Source organism: Microtus oregoni, unplaced genomic scaffold (assembly GCF_018167655.1).
Source record: "Microtus oregoni isolate MIOR12 unplaced genomic scaffold, Mior012 000071F_ref0000514, whole genome shotgun sequence".
NCBI lineage: Eukaryota > Metazoa > Chordata > Mammalia > Rodentia > Cricetidae > Microtus > Microtus oregoni.
In genome coordinates this window covers 5034134-5055910 of record NW_024543978.1, presented here as the reverse complement: position 1 = coordinate 5055910, position 21777 = coordinate 5034134, and the positions used below count along the sequence as shown (strand labels likewise).

Here is a 21777-nt window from a genome sequence, read left to right as displayed (position 1 = left end):
CTTGCCTTCACTGGGTAGATAGTCTGGACTAATCCGCTCAAGAAAGGGTGTAGTCCATGAAGTCCATGTCCTTTGAGTACTGATGGGGGTATTTCGGACACAAGTTTATCCCACCTGCATTCTGAGTAACAGCAGGGACTCCACCCAGAGTTTCAAGGTGACTCCAGCAGTGGCTGATGACCTGTCTGCCCTCAGATGTCCAACAAGGGAAGAGACCAGGGTAATCTAATGTCATTTCATCTTTTGACCCTTAGGCTCTGAGGAAGCTGGTAGCTTTCTTGTGATCTCTCAGGTTCTGTGGCATTTTATAGCTCTGCCTCCCCAGAAGCAAGCTGTGGTTCCGCCCACTTCTTGGGTGGCTCAGCAGAGTTCATGCGTGGTAGAGGTTGCCTCAGCTTGCAGAGACTGGCGAAGTGTGAATCAGGAGAGGTGAGTGTACCCAGAAAACATTGTTTGGACTAAATGGTCCTTCCAGGTGCTGCACAGCCCTTTCTTGGCTGAGCCGTGAGCTTTCTGTCCTGTGTGCTAGCCTTGGGCAGAGAAACTGGCCAGGGTGAGTCGCCTTGTATCTAGTGACATCTCTCCTATGGGTAGAGGGCAACTTAAGGTTCTGTTTGAGGTGTGTCCTGGGTGGATGAAAGCATTTGGCAAGTCCAGGGAAGCTTGAGGTGCACCCCGTTGTGTCACGTGTATAGTGGGTGTTTAGCCACTGTTGTTTGGGTGTTCCTTCCTCTCTACCATTCATGCCCTGGGTTGATTCTCCTTGCCCTCCTCTCTGCCTGCTAGCTCATGGAGTAGCAGTCACGTTTACATGGTCAAGCAGCCTAGAGAGGCTTTGACTGCCATGGGCCCCCTTCATCCCGTTCTCTTTGTGGAGGGCTTGCTTTCCTCTGGCAGACTATGGCCTCCCAACAGTCTGAGGCCTGTCTTTTTGTCCACATTGGTACAGCTTCCAGAAATGCAGATCTGGCCATATCTTGCTTAAGTGTGTTACAGTCACCCATGGCCAGGAGGATAGAGATTAGATCCTTCAGCAGGGAGATAGATGCCCAGCTGTCACTCCCTCTGACCGGTGTCTCCCTCTCCAGCCTTTGTTCTCCTTGGTCACAGGACTTTTGCACACACCACATTCCCTCCTCCCTAACACTCCTTCCTCCTCAGTTCTGAGGTTCTATAACTGCTTCACTGCTCCGCAGTCCCCTTGCAGACGCTAAAGCACCAGACTATTTGGTTACCACGTGTTTTCCTTGATGTGCATGTCAGTTGGGGGCCTGCCTCTCTCCTCCCTGAGCCTCCTGCTATGTGCAGCCCACTGACTGGACACAGTGTTTTCAGGAAAGCCTGGGGCTTCTCCCTCCTTCAAGGGCACAAGATGCCCCCTCACCAACACATATACTTCCTGCTCATCTGTTAGCTCCCTGATACTTCCCCTGGCCTCTCCTGTCCTCTCTTCTGTCTCCTCCATCCTTGTCCCAGAGGCACCTGTGGCATGCTCTTCCCTGAAGAGAGCCTTCCTCCCCCATCCTCACGCCAGCTGCGGATACAGTGAGTCTGAGATGCAGCCTCACGTCTTCTCTTTGCCTCTGCCTTCCTGTCTTTACTCCTCTGAGGACCTCCTCCATCATCAGGTTTCTCTCTGCGATGCCTGACCTGTCCTTGGCTTTTCTCGTGCTTGCTGCCTCTTCCTCGTCTTTTACTGGTACCTCTAGTTCCCTTTATCAGGATTCTGGCTTTAGGCTTCCCTTGTCCTGCCTTTCTTGTGTTACCCATTAATAATACCTTCAGCTCTTTTTACACAATACCCTGCCTGCTATGCATCTCCAGGAGGCCCTTTGGCTCTTTTGGCTGGCTAGACCTCCTGCCAACCTTGTTGTCATGGAAACCTTATATTCAACTTGTTCCCCCTTTCCTCAGTGATTTACCTCTCACCCTTGAACGTGTTCCTGTGTCTTGGGAGTGTCCTTTGTCCAGTTAGGCAAACATCATTTATTTCCCTTCTTCTCGTTCTCACACCTGTGAAGCCATTTAAATCATTAACTCTCTAGCCTGCTAACTGCACACACCCTGCAGGATTGATGCGGTAGCATGCCCCCGCCCCACCTGCCTCTGTCATATTTTGAACTGTTGTGTATACAATCGGTGGACTTTCATTTTTCTAGTGCTGGGATTCAACTCAGGACCTCACGCTTGCTAGGCAGGTCCTCTACCGCTGAGCTGCATACCCAGCCCTTTGCTATGGGGGAAGGGTGACTTTATTTTGAGACAAGAGTGTCACTAAGCTGCCCAGGCAGGTCTTGAACTTTCTACCCTCCTACCTCAGCCTTCTAGGTTGCCTGTCATTACTTGCCTGGGCTAACAGAAAATTCTTCTTAAATGAAATGTGACCTTGAGACTTCTCTGTTTTAAAAACATTCCTTGGCTCCCTCAAACTTGCATTGCCCACCAGCTGTGATAGGAGAATAATGTAAGTTAGTTAGAAGAGCTTACTGTAGGCCTTAAGGCTATTATAATAGACTCAGGCTCGTGCCACAAGAGCTTAGGAGATACATCATGTTGGTCTCAGTTGCAGACATTGTTCTTTGTTCCAGGTAAGCTCTGGAATGGCCCTTCAGTGTGCCTGAGTGAGCCCTGGAATGATCCCCCATGGGCTTACTGTCTCCAGTCTTCTGGGCGGGAAGCAGCAGTGCTTATCTCTCTCGTCTGAGAGTCTAGAGCCTGCACCATTGCTAGTCATTTCCTGCTGTCTGCAGTGTGCCTCTGCTGTGAGGGAGGAAAGACTGGGAATCCTTCCAACGAGGTGGAAGTTAATGCTGAGTGAAGACAGACATGAGTTAAAGGGTTTAGGAACAGCTCTTTTTATTTATATGTATCACTTATTTTTATTCATGTGTTTTATTTTAAAAATTTAAAAAATGTGTTTTATTTTTACACTTTAAAATATTTAAAAAATTTTGTGGTTCTGGGGATGGAATTTGGGGCCATGTCTATGCATGTGCTCTTTCCTTGAGCTGGATTCTGACTCCTGGGCTCCAATTTAGATAGGGCACTGGGGAGCCACTTTACTGTGGTTGGTTACACATGACCTGAGAGGTTGAATGCATACAACTGATGTGTAAATATAAGCCATTTGTAGGAAGAACATTCTAGACCCTGAGAATGACAAGTGCAAGGTGGGTGACAATGAGTCCCTGAGGTCAAGGGCAGCAGCCCTGTGCCTTGAGTGATAGCGAGGCAAGATGAGCTCGTAAGGGCACAGACAGGGAGACTACCTGAGAGTTGGGGTTGTGCTGTGGTGGGAATGAGGAGGGCTTTTAAAAATTTATTATTAAAATGGCCTGGCTGATGTATCTGGTAGTTTGGACTATACATGGGAACTCCATGGCTCTTATGGTGATCTAGACTTCTGAACAAGAAAGACAGGTATGGTGGACCAGAGTAGCAACAATGAGAAAAAGATGAGAGGTACCTGGGTTCTGACCATCTTGAGGGTGGAGCCCTAGGATCTGCTGCCCACTAAATAGGGAAGCTAAGAGCTGACTTGGCAGAGGGGCAGCGTGGGGAGAGTGGGTAGGTGTGGCAAGTGCAAATGTAAGGAAATAAGCCAGGAGAGATGGGAAATGGATAGTGGGCCTGGAGACCTGGAAGCTAGGGCTGGGCGTAGACATATCTGCAGAAGTCAGCTCGTTGTTACGGTGAAGTAGAAAGGAGTAATCCCTGGCTGTAGTAATTCCCTATGCCTTCTAAAATAGCGGGTGTTTGAGCAGAGCCTTGAAGAATGCGCTTGCCTCCCAAAGTAGGGATGGTATTTCCATCTGAATCTCCTCTCATTGGAGTGGCTATGGAGGGTCTTCAGTGTCAGGGAAACCAGACTATAGTCTACCCTAAGCCACCAACTATGTGCGGCCCTTCTTCACAGTGGTGAGATGAACAGAGACACAGAGGCCACCCATGTCCTCCACGGGCTGTGTCATCTGTACCAAAGAGGGGGCCACATGGAGGAGTCCTGTAACTGAGCTTGATGCTGCTGTGAAGCATTATTTGCATTGCAGTAGCTGCAACCCAGAGAAGTTGGGGCCCCTGCCTTGGGGTCACTCCTGCCCCTCAGCTGGCTTCTCTGTGTACATAGACTGTTTTTATGGAAAATGGCTTGCTCTCTGTGGTCACTGTGAACATGGATTTTGGTCTTTTAGGTAGAGAAAGCTTGCAGGGTGTTTGTTAGTTGATGTGGTAAAGATTGTGGACAGGAGCATTTGGTTTCTAAGCTCCCTTTGGGATAGGTATATAAAATTCTGCTTGCATCGGATCTGCCCTGCTGGATGTCATAAGGAAGTGTAAAAGGCTGTGCTGTATATGGGCAGTGAGTTTTACATTTAAGAAAACCCAGAATATCACAGAAAGGTTCTGTGTGTGTGTGTCATTTGTAGCCAAGGTTAGCTTGGAACTCATAGCAATTATCCTGCTTCAGCCTCCCAAGTGCTATGATTACTGGAGTGACCTGCCACATCCTCTGAGCAGCGTCCTGTTTGGTAAGTGATGGAGTTTCCTGATCTGAAAACAACTTCTGTCACAGTTGAGTTCCTGAGACCAGTGCCGGGCTGAGCATATTCTAAGCTGTAACTTTGATTTGTATAAATTATATAACTGACAGCTCATGGATTAGGACAGTGCCCACAGGGTGTTCTGGGCAAGAGCCAGCTTGCAGAGCTGGGTACAGTCTTCCCTATGATTCTGGGTTTCACTGTGTAGCCCAGGCTGGCCTTGGACTCACAAGAGGTCTACCTGCTTCTGCCTCCCAAGTGTTGGGATTAAAGGTGTGTGCTATCATGTCTGGCTACAGGAGCTTTCTTTATGTAGAAACAGAAATAGCCACATAGTTGAATAAGCGCCAGACATAGCATAGGTAGACATTAGTGGGTACCAACCTTAATTTAAACCTTTCTGTAATGAGATAGGTGAAACTTAATGAGTAATTTAGGTGTGCTTTTGCTCTCTGTCTGCCAGTCTGTACTTCCTGCTTTTCCTTACTCACCGGAGTTTAGTATGGTCTCTTTCCATGTTCTCTGTATCAGTGAGCTATGAGCCACGTGCCCTTCATGCTTTTCAGACATAGCAGTTGCAATACGGATCCGGTTCATCCTTTTCTATCACTGTGTCATATCCCTTCAAGAAATGTAGTACATGTTATACACGAGAACCCTCCTAGAGTGTTTCCTGGGCTGTCCTTCCTGCATAGCATCCCATGTTTTCTAGGTGCCTTCCTGAGATTGATCTCAGGCCTGTTCTTGTTGACAGAGGTTTCTGTCTTGCTCGGTTCTGCAACCGTTCAGTCCCAAAGAAACACACAAAGGTCTACATTAATCATAAACTGGTTGGCCTATTAGCTCAGGCTTCTTATTAACTCTTTCTTACATCTTAAATTAGCCTGTAATTCTTGTCTATACTAGCCACGTGGCTTGGTACCTTTATCAGTGAGGCATTCTCATCTTGCTTGCTTTGTGTCTAGGTGATGACTGCAGACTGCATCTTTCCTCTTCCCAGAATTCTTCTGTTCTTGTCGCCCTGCCTCTACTTCCTGCCTGGTTGCCCTGCCTATACTTCTTGCCTGGCTAACAAAACAATCAATGTTTTGTTAAAATACAAGTGACAGGATACAGACCATTGTCCCACAGCATGCCTTAGCATCTCTGGTCATTGGATTCTTAAGCTAGGAGAGTGCTGGCCACTTTTCCCACCTGTGGAGGACTCCTTGACAGGCAGTTTAAGGGGCTCAGAAGCTAGGAATCAGTGAGCTGCCAGTAGGGGGTTGTCATCTTCTGCCAAGCTGGCCTTTGGCCTCTTTGATGTTGCTGTCGGTGACAGTCCTGGGTTGATTCCTCGGCTGTAATAATGGGTGTGATTTTCTCCGCAGCCACGAGAGGATGCTTTATTAGTTTAGAATACTTTGGGTCTAAAACTTCTTTGGAACAATCTTTTGTCTATATGCAGGATTCTTTATTTTTTCTTGTAATTTTCTTGTGATTATTTCAAAATGAGAGCCATAGGATTGGGCTTCAGCCTGTGCTGTTAAAAACATACTGGTTACAATGATTTGGTTTTGTTTCCAAAGCACTGAGTTAATGTGTGAGATTAGGAGGATAGACTTGGGAAAAACAAGAACTTCTTGTGTCCTTCCTGGAGGGTTCATGGTTGTTGAAGAGCTGGTCTTCTCTGAACATGTTATATGACCTCTTGACCTTCCTCCCTATGCTCTCAACTCTGAGCGAGGTCTTACTGTGCAGCCCAGGCTGACCTTAAGCTCTTGATCCTTCTGCCTCGGCCTCCCTTGAGCTGTGATTATAGGCATCTGCTCCATAATCCACTAAGCCTGCTCACTCTTTGTTTTTTTGAAGCAAGGGAAGTTTAAAAAACGGAACAGCTCTAAACCAGAGCATTATTGATGGAAACCCGTTTGCGAGAGCAGCGCACACTTAGAGGGGCTTCAGATTTGGTGCTGTTAGTAGCATACTCAGCAGCATGGAAAAGCTCACGCTGGCCTGTCCATTTCTCCAACCCTTTTGCTACTGGTGGTCCCCTGTTTTAGGCGTGGGTGTGACAGCTGATGTAGTCAGTCCGTGGAAATGGAAACAAACATGCACAGTGGTCCTGTGGGGAGATGCTGAGGTTGAAGAGCAAGCCACACTCCAGGCGACATCTGGTAAAGAGTTCAGCCTTTCGGTCTCTGCGTGCTCTTCTTCAAGCCTTGCTGAGTGGAGTACCCTGCTCCTGGAACTACACTATGTACTGACTACCAGCTATGATCAAGGGACAGAGTCATGTGATCTGTGGTTTCCATTCTATAGGAACAAGTATGGCATTACAGTCAGGAAGGGAATGCAGGTGGCAGGCCTTGGTCCCCGGTGTGAATAGACTGGGACAGAATAAGTAGAAGCAGCAAATTTGACTTCAGAAGATCTGTGTCTCCCAATTGTAATATATTTCACATGTATAGAATCTATTGTATTGAGACCTCAAGGACTGTTTTATTTTCCCAGCAGCGTCCATCAAAAGTCTTTGCTTCTGCCTGAAGGCTCTCTGTAGGGTTGAAGTGAATGTGGCCGCTTATTGTTTAGAGGGTCATCTCTGTGTTTTTGCCCTTTCTAGAATGCCACGTGGTGACCATCACTTAGAATATGAATTTAGGGTCCTGCCATACCTTTTCATGGCTCGATTACTTATATTTTAGTGACTGTTATCCCTCTGTCTGGATGCTCCACGTTTTACTGTCTCTACCTTCTGAAGGGCTTGGTTTTGTCTCTGGTGAGGCTGTTGAGTCTCCACTTCACCAAGGAGAGTGATGCCTGGCTCGGATAAGGAGACTGTGGTTGGTTTTGTAAGAAACACCTACTGGACCAGGGCGGGGGTTACAGCTCCATGCAAGAGCCCTTGCCTAGCATGTGTGAGGCCCTCAGTTCAGTTTTGAATAGCACCACGAGAAGAAAAGAAACAACCTGGCTGCCTCTCAGAGTGGCTGCACTGACTTCAGCTGTGTTGGGAAGCAAGGTGGCGACCTGCCATTGTGTTTTCAGCCTGCGTTTTCCTAAGAGTGAGTGGTGAGCATTGTCCCATGTACCCCTTGCCCTCTGCCTGTCTTTGGTGAGATGTCTGCATCTCTTCTGTCCAGTTTTAAACCATGTGACACATTTTCTGATTGTTGGGTTTCAGTTTTCCGTACAGTCGACAGACGATCCTTTATCAGGTGTATCTTCTGTAGATAGCCCTTCTGTAAATAGCTCCGAAGCAGGATTGTCCTTCCAGCCTGTTGGAATGCCTTTGGCAGAGCAGATGTTTTTATTTATTTGAATTTTTAGTGCTGGGGATGGGACTCAGGACTTTTTGAGTGTTAGACAATAGTGCACTTCTGCAGAACCTCAGCCCAGCCCACAGGTTTGACATGTTAATGAACCCAGCTTAGCACTTCTTTCTTCCATGGATTCCACCACACTCATTTCCCTGAAAAGTCTCCCAAGTCCCAGGTGTTACCTTCTAGGACTCTTATTTAGTATCTACTTATTTCATTCATTGAGAAACAGGATCTCACTATATAGTGTTGGCTGGCCTGGAACTTAACTCTGTAGACCAGGATGGCCTTGATTGAACTTACTCAAAGAGATTCTCCTGCCTCTGCCTCCCGAGTGCTGGGACTAAAGATGTGAGCCATTATACCTGGCTGTTTTAGACATTGTTAATCTTTATTTTCTAGTACAAGTGAATTGTGGGTTAAAAATAAAATGCCTTCTTTGCCTCTTCAACACACAATCTTGCCACTTAGCAGACAGAATCCTGAGACATGCTTAAATCTGCAGATGAGAAAGACCCAGGCTGGGCCCCGAGTTCCTGAACTTTTCACTGTGGCCTTTACAGGTGCCAGATAAGAACTCTTCAGCTGCTGTGTTGTGAAGTTGGAGTTTGGGTCAGACAGGAGGAGTTCTGTGTCAGTGATGCTCTCTGGGAACTGGGCACTGCAAAGTGCTCAGACCTTGCAAAGGTTGGGGGAGCGCTTAGCTCTTCCCTGGACATTTCCCGATTGTCCAGCTTACTTGTCTTGTCCTGTTTTTTTCTGAAACAGGACTTCACCTCATTCTAGCCTGGAATTTTCTTTTTGTGCATCCCGTCCTGTAGCTCGGGCTGGCTTGAGCTCATCGTCCTTCTGCCTCAGCCTCTGGGATTGCACATGTGAACCTCCGCTACCTGACTTGAATCTCGCTGTCTCTGGGGAGATCTCAGTACCTGGAACTGTGACTTACCTTCTCCCTTGAACTTGAAGATAGGACTGTAAGTCTGAGCTTGTATCCTGTGACCTGCAACAGAAGGACCCCCCTCCTCACTGTTTACTTTTGTGAACACACGTATTTCTTTTGTGTCTGTGTTCTTTGCTTTTTCAAACAAATGGAATCCAGACCTTTCATTCTTAAGTAACTTCAAAGACAGCAAGGCAAGCTGCAGGGCCTCGGGAGGGTGCGGGGTGGTTTATGTTGTACTTTGCTGGATCTAGTCCCTCCAAGAACCAGTGGAGGAGTTCATATTCTGTTAGTTAATGCTGTCTCATGAGCATCTTCATCAACCTTAATAAATGCTTGCAGGTGCACACAGCTGTAACGGGAAGGAAGAACCCATTCCACCTGTGACATAGAAGGAAAAATGTCAAAGCACTTCGGGAATTTACTTCAGGCTGGGGTTGCTTCTCTGCTCATTCATGCTGGAGATGTGTCATTCCTAATCTCACACAGACATCTGGACCAAGGGATGGGTGACCCGGAAGAAAGTAATTAAAGGAGGCGGTGTGTTCAGCCCTAGAGACACATTATTTTTTCATCTCTTAAAAGGAAAAGAAAAACCTTAACTTTTGAAGGTTTTGTTTGTAAAATTGGCTTTGTATTTTATAAGCAATGTTTAAATTCATTCTTAATAACTATGCATGTTTGTGGAGTAAATCCCATTTTTTACATAATGCTTTAATGGGAATGGCAGTTTGATGAAATGGAAGTGACTAGGAAAATCTGAGTGACGCTCACAAGCCTTCACGTCATTTTTATTGAGGTTTTTGTGTGTTCTAATTCATTAGTACAGGAGAAAGGAGAACACTAACATGGTTTATCTCCTGTAATTACTTAAATCGAATTTATTTTCAATAAAATTCTTGGAGTAAATTGCCCAGAGTGGGGTGAGGAGGATTGGCCTGTTTTTTTTTACAGAATGCCTTGGTTTTTACCCATGAGACTTTGCTGCTCTAGCAGTGCAGTGATGTCTGCGCTGCATCTGTCTCCAGCATGGCTCCCTCTAGAGTGCTACAAATTAACGCCCAGACCCAAGGCAGGGTGTTGAGGGAGAAATACTGCTTGTTTTATCCCACTCACTGTTACCAATATTGCTTGTCTTTTAATAATTTAGACCGTCTTTTATGTGATTCGTGTAAATTGAAACACCATTTAGATTGCCACATAATAGGCGGGCCCAGAGAGCTCGCTACAGCGTGCTGCTCACTGGGACATGGCTCGTGGATAGAGTCCTAGAAGAGGTCGATGAGTTCTGCACCTGGGCTCCTCGGCCCAGCTTTATGGGAGCAGAGGGGGAAGACAGTAGGAGCTGGGGCAATCATCTTAAGTATTTTGTTCTCCTTGAGGTCTCTGTGTGTGTTAGGGTTTGTTACGTGTCTGATCTGCCTGTGTTTGGGGTGCTCTTGTGGCAGAGCTCTTCAGAAAGTTTTGCAGCCCACTCTTTGGAAGTGACTGGGTTATGCTCAGATGACCACTCTGTATGTCTGCCTTTTTTTGTTTTTGAGACAGGACTCATCCCAGATTGGCTTAGAACCTGCCATGTACCAAAAGGTGATAACCTTCAACTTCTGATCCTGCCTCTGTCCTCCCAAATACCCACTATGTCTGGCCCTTTTCCTGTAGGCCTATTGGTGTTGGAAACGGGCCCTTTCAGGGGTGACTTTGTCCCCCAGGACCCTGGCTGTCTGAACACCTGCACTTGGAGAGCAGTGTTGGTGTGTTTTGTGAAGTTCATGCCTGGCAAGTTGTACCCATGCAGGCTTCTAAGGCTTACCACTTTCTTTGGCTCTAGAAAACCAAAGCTGTTTTTAGCTCTCCTTTTTATAGACTTTGCTTACTTGCAGTGATTCCCACCTTAAGTAAAGGGGGATCAACCTTCCCATCTTTCCATGAGTCAGCCAGCGTGTAACAGAGGTGGAGTAAGGTAGAATTCCCGTAAGCCCCTGGACGTTCTCAGCACTAAGTGTCTCATTTCTCCCTAGAGGCCAAGAACTGGCTGCAAGGGTGGTGTCTTGTCAGCACCCAGCTGTGACTCCCTGTGGCTGTCAACCTTTTGGGCACAGGTTAGCTGCCTCCCATGCTTTCCTAGCTGGGTAGCGAGGTGGTTAGTTCCCCCTCCTGGCTTTCAGCCTGGTTCCTAGAGCCAGAGCAGGGCCTCCTGAAAGGTAGGTAGAGGGAGACATCCTCTTCAGGCCTTTGGATATAAAGATGTTGCCTGTGAAATGAGAAGAGGGTGGCACAGTCGTCTTGCTGCATTGCTGCAGCATAGGCATGCATCCCCGTGGTCCCCATGCTATGGAGAGCAGGGTCAGTGGAGGAGGGACTGATGGGACAGCAGGTGCTACAGCCAAGGGCACCTACCTGGGTCCCTGTATTGAGATGGCGCTCGGCTTCCAGCCCGCAGTTACTATATGGTTGAGGGACCTGAAGTTGGATGACTGTGGCTGGTGACCACATGTGAAGGGAGTTGAGCTGAGGAGCCATGTCAGGAGGCTGATAGGGAGGGTGTGTTTTGCACAATGAGATTCAGCAGGTATCTGGGATTTCAGAATGTGCATCAGCAAATGTGAAAAGTGTCCGATGTTCAGAGTGTCCCCAATGTGCACATCTGTCCCACATGGACGATCAGTGCTCCCTTGTAGGTGCACTGCTGCAGTATGCTTGGTTTTGGACTCGAGCCTCTCCCTCTCCGTCCACCATTTGTGTTTAAGCTAAGCTTGTATTTAGTTGTTCTTTCATACTTGGAGTACCTCAGAGGAAGCCAGCCTAAGGCAGTTATTTTTCTGGAAATAATCTGTGAGTAGTTTTCCTCTTGGTGCATGTGTCTTGAGAGCTTTACTTTGTCCAGACACGGTGCGAGGAGCGGAGATGGACAAAGGATGATCCTACCCTCAGCAGCAGAGGAAGCATGGGGGAGCATACCTTTGAGAGTCTGTTGGGTCTCCTGACATGACAGGTGAGCTAGTAGATATTCTTTGTAACCACGGAAACACACTTCCCTCCTCTGCTCCCATATAAACATGAAGGTGGAACCGAAAAGCCTGCCTATAGGAAACAAAGATGTAGCACTTGTGTTGAAAATAGGTGAACTTGAAATGATGGAGGGCTGAGGATATAATTCAGGGGCTGGACATGTACAGGTCCCTGGATTTGCTCCATAGCAACACACAGGCATCAACACAGACGTGCATGTGCACATGACAAGAGGTCTTGCAGTTCACCTCTCCTGATCTGACACCCCCCACCCCCGTAAGCCTAGTGATCACGTGCCCACTGATTAGCCAGTGAGAAGCAGTTGTGCGGACCGCACCATGTACATTGCTACTAAGTCTAGACGGTGGTATGAGCTCCCACATGGTTGATATTAGTTACCACAGGCACAGATGAAGCTTATTAACTTCTCTGCATACATCTTTCATTGTTTGGTTTGTTTTAAGAAGCATGTTTTACTTCTTTAATTAAAAAATCTAATAAAGGAGGAAATGAATAAGTAATAGTAATAAACAGTAGCCCAGGGCCACAGAACTCCACTCCAGGCTTCTCAGGAGCCTGGTGCGTAGAGCTGCTAGCAGGGCTCGGAACGAGGCCAGCTGTCTTTGCAGTTACCCTGTTGGGAGTTTCCTCTTTACAGAGCCCTACCCTCCAGAGGTCACTTGCCACCTGCCACCTGGTACACTGGGGACCCATGCCTGGGCCGTCATATAGTTTCTGCCAGATTTCTTTGGGCTTCTGTGGAAGCGCACATTGAGCACAAGTAACTGTCGTTGGGTTTGGACCATCTGGTCCTAGAGCCTGTCATTCATACAGGCCTCCTGTCTTCTGAGCTGTGTTCCTTTCTGTAACACAGCAGCAATGGCTCCTCGCATACCCTTGCTCTCATCACTGCTGCCAAACCATTCTGTACCCTGCACTTTCCTCACAGGACCATAACCTCTTGTCTCTCTCTCTCCACTTAGGTCCCTTCACTGATGTCGTCACCACCAACCTGAAACTTGGCAACCCAACAGACAGAAATGTGTGTTTTAAAGTGAAGACCACAGCGCCGCGCAGGTACTGCGTGCGGCCTAACAGTGGGGTCATTGATGCCGGGGCCTCTCTCAATGTGTCTGGTAAGTTCTGGGTCTGGAGGTCATGGGTGGGTTCCAAAGGGCCCAAGCCTAGGCCTTCGTCAGAGTGGGTATGTTCAGGGTTGTGCAGGGGGCTGCGGACTTCTCTTCACCTCTCCCATTGCTCCCCCAGGGTAAAAGCTTAGTTCTCCCACCTCTGGCTTTCCATAATCCATGTCTCTCTGTTTTAATGCCTGCAGCCTCTGCACCTTAGTAGCTGGAGCAAAAGTAAAGCCGTGGCTTTAGCCTTGACCTCAGAGCTGGTGCCTCTGTGCTTTGGAGTTCAGTCTGCACTTTGACGATAGGTAGAAAGAGACAGGTAAACTCAGTCTTACTTTGTGGGAGACCACTGGGTAGTTATCTTCCTGAAAGGACTTCTGACGGTGCCCATGTCACCCAGCTACTGGAGGTGCACTCTGCCTACTGAAAGCAAAGGTGGGGCTGAGGAGATGGGAGCATAGGCTCTATCAGGGTTCATTTCCCAGAGCCTAGCTTCTGCAAAGAGGCTGATAAAGTGCCCAAGCTGAAAACTGGTTTTCAGAGTTAAGGAGGTCTGAGTGATGTGCTAGAGCTTAAATGTGTTTAGAAACTGGTGAACTTGCAGCTCATTAGGACTCGTAATGCTCAGAGAAGCTGTGGGGGAGTGTGTGTCCTTTATACACCAGTGACTCAGTGTCCCTAGCTTCAGCATCGTTAAGGCCACCTCTCATTTGAAGTAAGTGCCTGTCTGGGTTTTTCCGTGATAGATTTTGATTGTGATACATTTGGCTATTCATTTGACACCTAAAAGAAAATGATTCACCTCTTTGGAAAGATACAAGGTGTTTCATTATCTCAGGCTCTGATTCCTCGCCCCCGTTGGTGTCTCTCATTATGGTGCACCTGCCCCAGCTCCCCCTGCGTGCTCTTCTCTGAGTGTGCAAGGTCTGATCTGGACTCCTGAGTCAGATTTTCAGTTGGGAGCAGTTAACTGGTAGCTAGCACTGACGGAACACCGACGGAAGGCCTCCCCTGCTGGACCTCACACACACCCGGCACACACTGTGCCTGCTGCTTTGTCACTGCCGTTCTGTGTCCATCTCGAGTCATTAGACTGGTGTGGGACAGTGCCAGGGCTCTGTGGCTGGCGTGCTGGAAGAAAGGAGTGGTCAGGGGGTGGATTTCTGCTTCCTCCATGTGTCTTAAGTGTTTGCTGAGATTAGTGCAGCTGGATTCTTCTGTCCTGTTCCTGTTTTGTGTGGTGCCAGAGGGTCTTGTGTAGTTGAACTATGTAAACCCCATTCCTTTTTTAGCCCCCAACCCTCAATTTCCTTATCCATAACACATTTTAGAAAATTTGAGTTTATCAGCAGATGAAAATCTCCAATTTTCATAGGAAAATAGCAACCTGGCTTTCTGAGTAAAATAATCTCAGCATATAACTATGCAGTGTGGGTGTGCCTCCTGATGTTACAGGTGATTGTGTGGTGTGCGTGCACATGCATACGTGTGTGTCTTTTACCAGTCTCGGGAATGTTCTGAGAGTGATCAGGCTCTTCGGGGAAGGCTGCTTTTGTTGCTGTGGCTTTCTCTGCAGATCAGAAAGTAAGGAACCAGCATGAATGTGATCCTTCCCTGTCACATGACAGACAGAGCTCGGGCTAGAGGCAGATGTTCTTTCTATGCTACTGTGCTGCAGCCTCCCCAGGTTAGGGGTGGCTGCCTGAGGATGAATCTGAAATGTAATCCATCACAGGGGTCGGGGAATAAAGAGAAGTTTGCAGCTTCCTCTTGGTGAGATAGGGTGGCACACGAGAGAAGATTCTGTGGAGACACTGGGTGTCTGTCTGTTGGTGGCCTGAGAAGGCCAGGAAAGCCGTACACTCTGTGCAGCCTTCGGTTCTAGGTGCGCAGATGTCACACTGTACACGTGCACATCTTGGCTTGGGAAGCACTGTTTTTGTCTAGACCTGGTTCCTCGAGGGGCGCAGCTCCTGGGGTGACAACATGGTGAGTCAGAGTCCTTGGAGAAGGCTCGTTCACAGGCAGATGACTGTCCTCGGGGTGCTCACACCCACCTGCTGCTTCACATGGTTTGTCCTTGAGCCTATGACTGACATTGGCCAGCATGGTCACCTGTGCACATTCTAGTGTTCCCAGTGTAAATGCACAAAGGCAGCCGGCCTGGGTGGGGACAGATTGTATACTGTTTGCATTGCCTTCATGAAGCAAAGGTCTGTGCCTTTTTATAAATGTGTGGCCTCCTGAATTCTTTTTTTTTTTTTTGATTTTTGAGACAGGGTTTCTCCGTAGCTTTTTTGGTTCCTGTCCTGGAACTAGCTCTTGTAGACCAGGCTGGCCTCGAACTCCCAGAGATCCGCCTGCCTCTGCTTCCCGAGTGCTGGGATTAAAGGCGTGTGCCACCACCGCCCGGCTGCCTCCTGAATTCTTATCAAACATACATTTATGAGTGAATTTTTGCATATAATTTACAAAATGGTGACCGTCAAATGAACTTCATATCAGCATGGTTGTGTTTAGCACCCAGAATGTCACAGGATACCTAGGAAGGACAGGACCAGTGCATCCTTCCTTTTCTGAAGACCCTTGGGAGGCTATTAGAGCAGGCTATAAATCATCCCTGTAAAGACAGGGGAGGGACGGAGGGAGGAGGGGCACATGGAGTGAGAGAGTTGGAGGGGATGGGGGTGGTCATGATAGGGCCAGGGTCTGAAAGGCTTTTGTATCTTGCATCTTGGCTGTGACAGGCACAGGCAGTGATCCTCAGCCACACTCTGGTGCTCTGCCTGCCTTTCCAGTGACCCTGACGTTCAAGGTACCTTACCTCATGCTTCAAAAGCTCAGGCTCTGACCTGCCATGCTGTTTTTTTTAATAACACAGTGAATCTGCGTCTGTAAGGTTTCTTTCATTAACCTAGGCAGCCTCATCACAGTTGGGCAGAGGCACAGCCTAAGGTTTTGTGTCAGTGAAGTGTGACATGTGGACATTCCCATAGAGGTACTCCGGGCCTTCCTTTGTCTTTACATCTGTATAGCTCAATAGTCTGCTTGCAGCAATCCGCAGCATAGCTAGCGGTCACTCCCAGAGTGCCAGAGTGGGCATGTGCCTCTGATGAGCACTGGCCTTCTGAGCTGGGCTTGTACACGTGGCTCTGCACGTTGGCAGCCCAGACCCTGTGGAGATGAGCTTGTAGGAGGGAAGGTGATTCCAGAGACTTCCGTCATAGGGAAGCTAGGACCTTTGCCCTCATGGTCCGTCTGAAGCAGGTGGGAGTAGCCAGCCCTGCTCTCGCTTCACAGAGCTAAGTCTCTTTCAAATTGTATGGTAGGGAAATATTTTTAATGCATGTAAATTCTGAAGATGTCTTTGTGGAAGACTGTTAGTGGTGGCAGATCTTGTTTTTAATGCTGCAGTTTAATAATGAGGGGCCTTTCCATTAATATTCCAAACCATGCTTGCAGCACGTACAGCAGGTGAAGTGGTAGAATTATGGGCCCATCAAAAATACTTAGGCTTCCTGTAATATGACATTAAGTTTAGTATTTGTGCAACCTCTGAATTCTCATCCCACGAAGTGGGGAGTGCTTTCCTTTGCAGGGCAGTTATTCCCATTGCCTGCCCCTGTGCCAAGCACATTACACACGATGAGTGTCTATGGGTGTGGATGGAGTCATTAAAGACCCCAGCACTTAGGTCCAGATTCCCTTTACTCTGTGTGCCTTGGGGCTGGAGATGGATGAAAGCCAAACATGGGTCTCCCAGTATCTGAATCTCTATTGACAGCCCCTTCAGGACTCTTTTTTTTAAATCACATTTAAACCATAAAGTTCTTCCAGTAACAGAACGAATATCAGCATCTTCTGGGATGAAGATGTTGCTCAATTAATGTAATTGGGCAATATTGGAATTGATTATTAATCCGTTTAGGATGGTACTGGCTTGGGTGGATGTTGCTGTTTACTGGCATTGGACTAGCCAACTGTGGGCTGCAGCATTCAGGTGCTGAACCTCAGGGTAAAAGTGCTCCCAGCCTGCTGACAAAGAAGCCTGCCGTGCATCTTCCAGAGTGCATAGAGAGACTGCCTTGGGGCTTTAACACAGGGAGCCGATCATTGCTTTGGAAGGCTCTGATAAGTGCAGACTTTTAACTAGAAGTCTTCACTACTCTGAGATAAGAACTGGCTATACTGCTGCTTAAGATAAATCCCTAATCTTCTCACCAGATTAGATTATGGCTTAAAATATTTTACCAACAAGAATTCAGCTTAATTGTGCTTAAAGCCTTTTGAAGCTTGCCTTAGGATGCAGGTTTCTTAGGAAGACTGTCCCCATGCTAAATGAATATGATCAAAGGGCAGGACCCAGAACACTGGGTAGGGGATACTTAGCTGGAAGGTACCTTTTGCTTCTATAAGGTGATTCAGGAGTGAAGTGGTAAGTGCTCCCCAGACTGGTCCTTTGGCTGGAAGTCCCATCCTGCTCTTTCTAATCTCACTATTCCATTCTGGTCTCCAGCTCACTGCAGAACACAGGGAGAAGGCTTGAGATCAGCCTTGGGAGAGAAAGTAGCAAGAGTACTTGGCAGACTGGTCATGGGCACTCAGAGCAGGTGAAATAGAAGTTGCCAGGTATAGGAAGTCCATCCCCTGTGCGTAGGACACACTGGTCTCTGTTTCAGATGGTCAGTCTTCAGAGGCTTTGCTCACAAGGCTTACTGAGGAGGAGATGGAGGTGATGGGGTGCGCAGTTATACTGGGAAGCCCAAAGAGAGGCCAGGCTGAGCCCTGCTGTTATTTACAGCACAGGAAGTCAGTTGAGAAAGCCTTCATAACGAGGACTGAAAGAACCTTGGCGTTTGGCCCAAACAGCCTGTTGCATGCCTCCTTTCTATTGATCCTGAAGGAAGGGTGAAGTGTGTGCCCTGTGGCTTCTGCACAGCCAAGTGGAGCAGGCTGCCAGGTGCTCGCTACCTGAGCTGAGAGGCCCACAGAGCACGCAGAGTTGGAGCGGCAGTACTCTCACAACCAGGTGGCGTTAATTATTCACCTGCTAGACCTGAGGCCCAGGAAAGTAGTCTCGGGGTCAGCATTGTGAGACCCCTGAATGAAATAACGAACTTACTCAGGGTGAGGGTGAGGGTCAGCTGCAGTGTCCATCCCTTTGTTTCGGGTGAGTGGTTCATCATTTACAGTCTTGCTGATCCCCTTTAGCCGATAAGAAGCTCACGCTGGGTTTTGGTTGTTTAAAAAAGGAGCAGCGGTGCCATCATTCATAAGTGCAGTTTGGTCTGTGGATCGTAGTCTTCTGATGTGTGGACTGTGGGAGGAGGGAGAGTGGCAAGAAGAGATGCAGGAAAGGAAAGGGGAGCCCCTTGGGGAGGGCAGGGAAATGTCTTCCCTTGAACATTTCTATTTTTTTAATTTATTATTACCATTAATTATTGTTGTTGTTTTGGTTTTTTTCAAGACAGGGTTTCTCTGCGTAGCCTTGACTGTCTTGGGACTCTCTCTGTAGACCAGGTTGGCCTCGAACTCACAGTTACTCTGCCTCCCAATTACTGGGATTAAAGGCCTGTGCCACCACCACTGAGCTCCCTTGATCATTTCTAAAGGGAGTGTGATGTAGGGTGCTTTGAAGTTAGGAGGGGAAGAGGGTCCACACCACCAGCCAGTGGGGTGTCCTAACATCCGAGTAAGTTCCATAAACACCCAGTTGTCAATTCAGTTGAACTAGAGGAGGCAAGTTGGCAAGAGGGTGCACATGGGGTCTGTAGAAAGTGGCGGCAGCGAGTGAGCTTCCCTTGGCAGGAACAGGCATGGCACCTTCCAGCCATGCCTTTGACTTTCAGAAAAGAGTACAGCCCAGTTCTCCAGGTACAGGTTCTCAGTGGGACCCCTCCAGCAGATTCTCTTTAATTGGCTCCTTTGCAATTCTGGTACATGCTGGAGTTGGCTGATCTTTCTTTAGGCGGCGTGATAGGGTCTGAGTGTGTGAGGGGCACCGTAGGAATGAGGGGAGGTTTGGGGGTTGGTGGGGAATGTCTCAAGGTGTAGGACTGCATGCCTGCTGGTCCAGAAGCAGGTCTGCCGGTCTGGAAAGACGCGGTGTGAAGGAGGAGGCCCAGAGGGTATGAGGAAATGAGCTGGCTGTCTTCTGCTTGGGTAGTAGCTGCTGTTACAGGAAGTTATGATCTGAGTGTTGTAGGGGACTTGTGTCCTCCTTGGGTCTAGAAGGGATGCATGGACTAGTCTGGTGGGAAAGAAACAGGGAGAAAGTTGGCAGAGCCTCTGGTTGGGAGGATGTGAGTGAGTGAGTGGGTGGGGGTCACAGCTGGGGTTGTGGCTTGTTGAACGTGGAGACGTTTCTAGGTGAGAATTGGGGCAGAGCAGCATTCCTCTTTAGAATCTTTATTCGCCCCCTCCCACTGTGGTGCAGATGAAAGTGGTCTGTGGTTGCCCAGTGCCCTGGAAGCAGCTTTTATGCTGCATTTAATCGGGTCGTCATTCTCCAAGCCAGTGTGTGTCTTAAGCTGCCTGTTTTCTTCTCTTTTGAAGGAAGTCTGGCCTGATCGATCATGACCCTGAAGGTTCTTCATAAGGGTCCTACTTTTGTGTCTAATGCAGCAGGCTCTGTGTCCTGAGCACTGTGTGGGTGAGGGTGACCGAGCCCAGGTCATCTCTTGGTAACAGGCCTCTTTAACGTTCTGTCAGCAGATGCGTTCTGAAAGAAGGGACGATTCACTTAGGGTTTTATCATCAGTGTCTCTGGTATTTAAATGAAATAAATTAAGTTAATGGGAAGCTCTTTTATAGCCTGTCATGGAAAAAGTACATAATTTGTGCCACAATTTGCAATGAACTAGCACTGACCAGCATTTATTCCGTCATATTCTCATAAAGCTTCAGCGGAAACTGGATTTGGCATGAGAAGGTGGCAGCTGAGGGACAGGAACTTGGTGGTGTACGTGAGGGGCAGTGTGAAGCAGGGTGTGGGTCCTGAGGTGTGCCAAAGGTCTGTAGAGTGTCCTACACAAAGGACAGCCAGTGGGAGGCAGGCAGCTGCTTCTCTGCAGTGGAGGAGGGGCAAGTCCCCACCTTATGCCTAACGCTTCTCAGACGACCCCTCCAGAGGTCCTGGTTCCCCTTCCTAGCTGAGGTTCTCTGGTCAGTCCCATCATGGCCCTGAACATACCTGTACGTGTGTGTGTGTGTGCGTGTGTGTGTACAGAAGTGTGATTGGCTACCACTAGCCCTGTTCTGTGTCCTGCCATTAGGTGGTTCTTTCAGCTCTCCACTGTGGGGGCTGAGTAGGTAGGATGATGTAGGCCAGGGGTAGGGCTGGTGATGGCTGTAGGCAAAGCTGCAGTGGGCCTTGAAGTATGTGCTTGGTCAGAGGAGCACAGGGACTTGGGACCCTCCATCTGCCATGCTGGCTTTAGGCTCCAGCATGGCCTCAGCCAGCTCTTTCCTCTTAGATTGTGTCAGCAGGACCAGGAAGGCACTATAGGTGGTGGCTGTACTCCCTCTGTGCAATCTTTGAACTTCTGTGCTCCTGACAGTTGAAGATCCCGGGAGTCTGAGTCTTTGTAAGATATAGTGGTATTTATTATATTATAAATTTAAAAATGACTAATTTCTTTAAAAATTACAATCCATCAATTATATGTTTGTGGTAATATTTTTTATGAAAGTAGCTTTTCTCCAGAAATTAGAAGGCTCACATTGTTGACAGCTTCTGCAGATTTGACATCTTAATAGACTCAGTTCTCATGTCTGCTTCATTCAGCGTGTTGTGGTGCTGTGTTGGCGGCTGTGTCACCAGACAGGAAGTTAATAGAGTCTGTAGCCTGCTTCTGTGGCAGACAGGTAGTACCTCCTTCGTTTTCATTGTTTTCAGTGCCGGGGTTAACCCAGGCTTTGCGCATGCTATGTAGACCAGGCTGGCCTCAAATTGAGATCCACCTGCCTCTGCCTCCGAGTACTAGGATTAAAGGTGTGGGCCATCATCTGCAGGGGATCAGAGAGGAACCATAGTGTGGGACTGTGGCTAGGGTGGCACCCTGGCTTTCTTGTCAGCGCGGCACTCACAGCCTTTGACTTCTCATCTAGAAGGTGGACGCCTTTCGGGACCACCTGGGAGGACAGGACTGGCGCTCGTTGGGTTTGAGTGTGTGCCTTTGTGGACTGAGGCAAGCTAGGTGCTGTTTCTAGTTTTCCCCTCTGAGAACACACAACCGAATAATACTGCCCCCCCCCAGCCCTTCCGTCTTCCAGACTGAGGTGGATGGTGCTGAAGAGCAGAAGTCCAGTTGCCGACGATACCATGGAGGGGCTAGGCCCACACTGATCCTGCAGCATCCCCCGCTTCTGTGAACTTGGGTTTCAGGGAAGGTCTCTCGGCGTGAGGCTTAGTAAAGCTGTACAGCAAAGAGCATATTGCAGGTCAGCCCTCTTGTAACAAGGTTTGGTCCAGGTCATCTGGGAAATAGCGCCAAGGAAGCGAATTAGAATAGAAGACTCTGTATAGCAGAGCGTCTGGTCAACAGGGTCCTTTGGTGAGTTTTCTCTCAGTTCTGGCTGCGGGATGGAGCAGGAGCCAGAATTGTTTTTTCCTGCTGTGGGAAATCCAGCTTGTAAGCCGTCTCCAGAATTCTATTGGCAAAATCATATTTCAAGCCTTACCTTGATGAGCTGTGTGGGAAATGGGGTGTAGAGCAGCGAAAGCCATCCCGAATGGTTCTGAGTTATTCTGTTTTCCTTCTCAAGAAGATCATTTGGCAATGTTTTCCTAGGAAAAATAGGCCTTTGGTGTTTCTCCCATTTCATGTCTTCAGTAAGGGCTCAGTGAGGGTAGGGTG

The 21777-nt window shown here is 48.2% G+C and overlaps 1 protein-coding gene across 1 annotated transcript in view; it reads left to right on the top strand.

Moving 5' to 3' along the window:
• Vapb (VAMP associated protein B and C) overlaps positions 1 to 21777 on the top strand; it is a 43152-nt gene that overhangs the window by 6013 nt on the left and 15362 nt on the right. The window contains exon 2 of the mRNA XM_041641716.1: positions 12770 to 12922. Coding sequence (XP_041497650.1) covers positions 12770 to 12922 — 153 coding nt within the window. The remainder of the gene's footprint in view (positions 1 to 12769; positions 12923 to 21777) is intronic.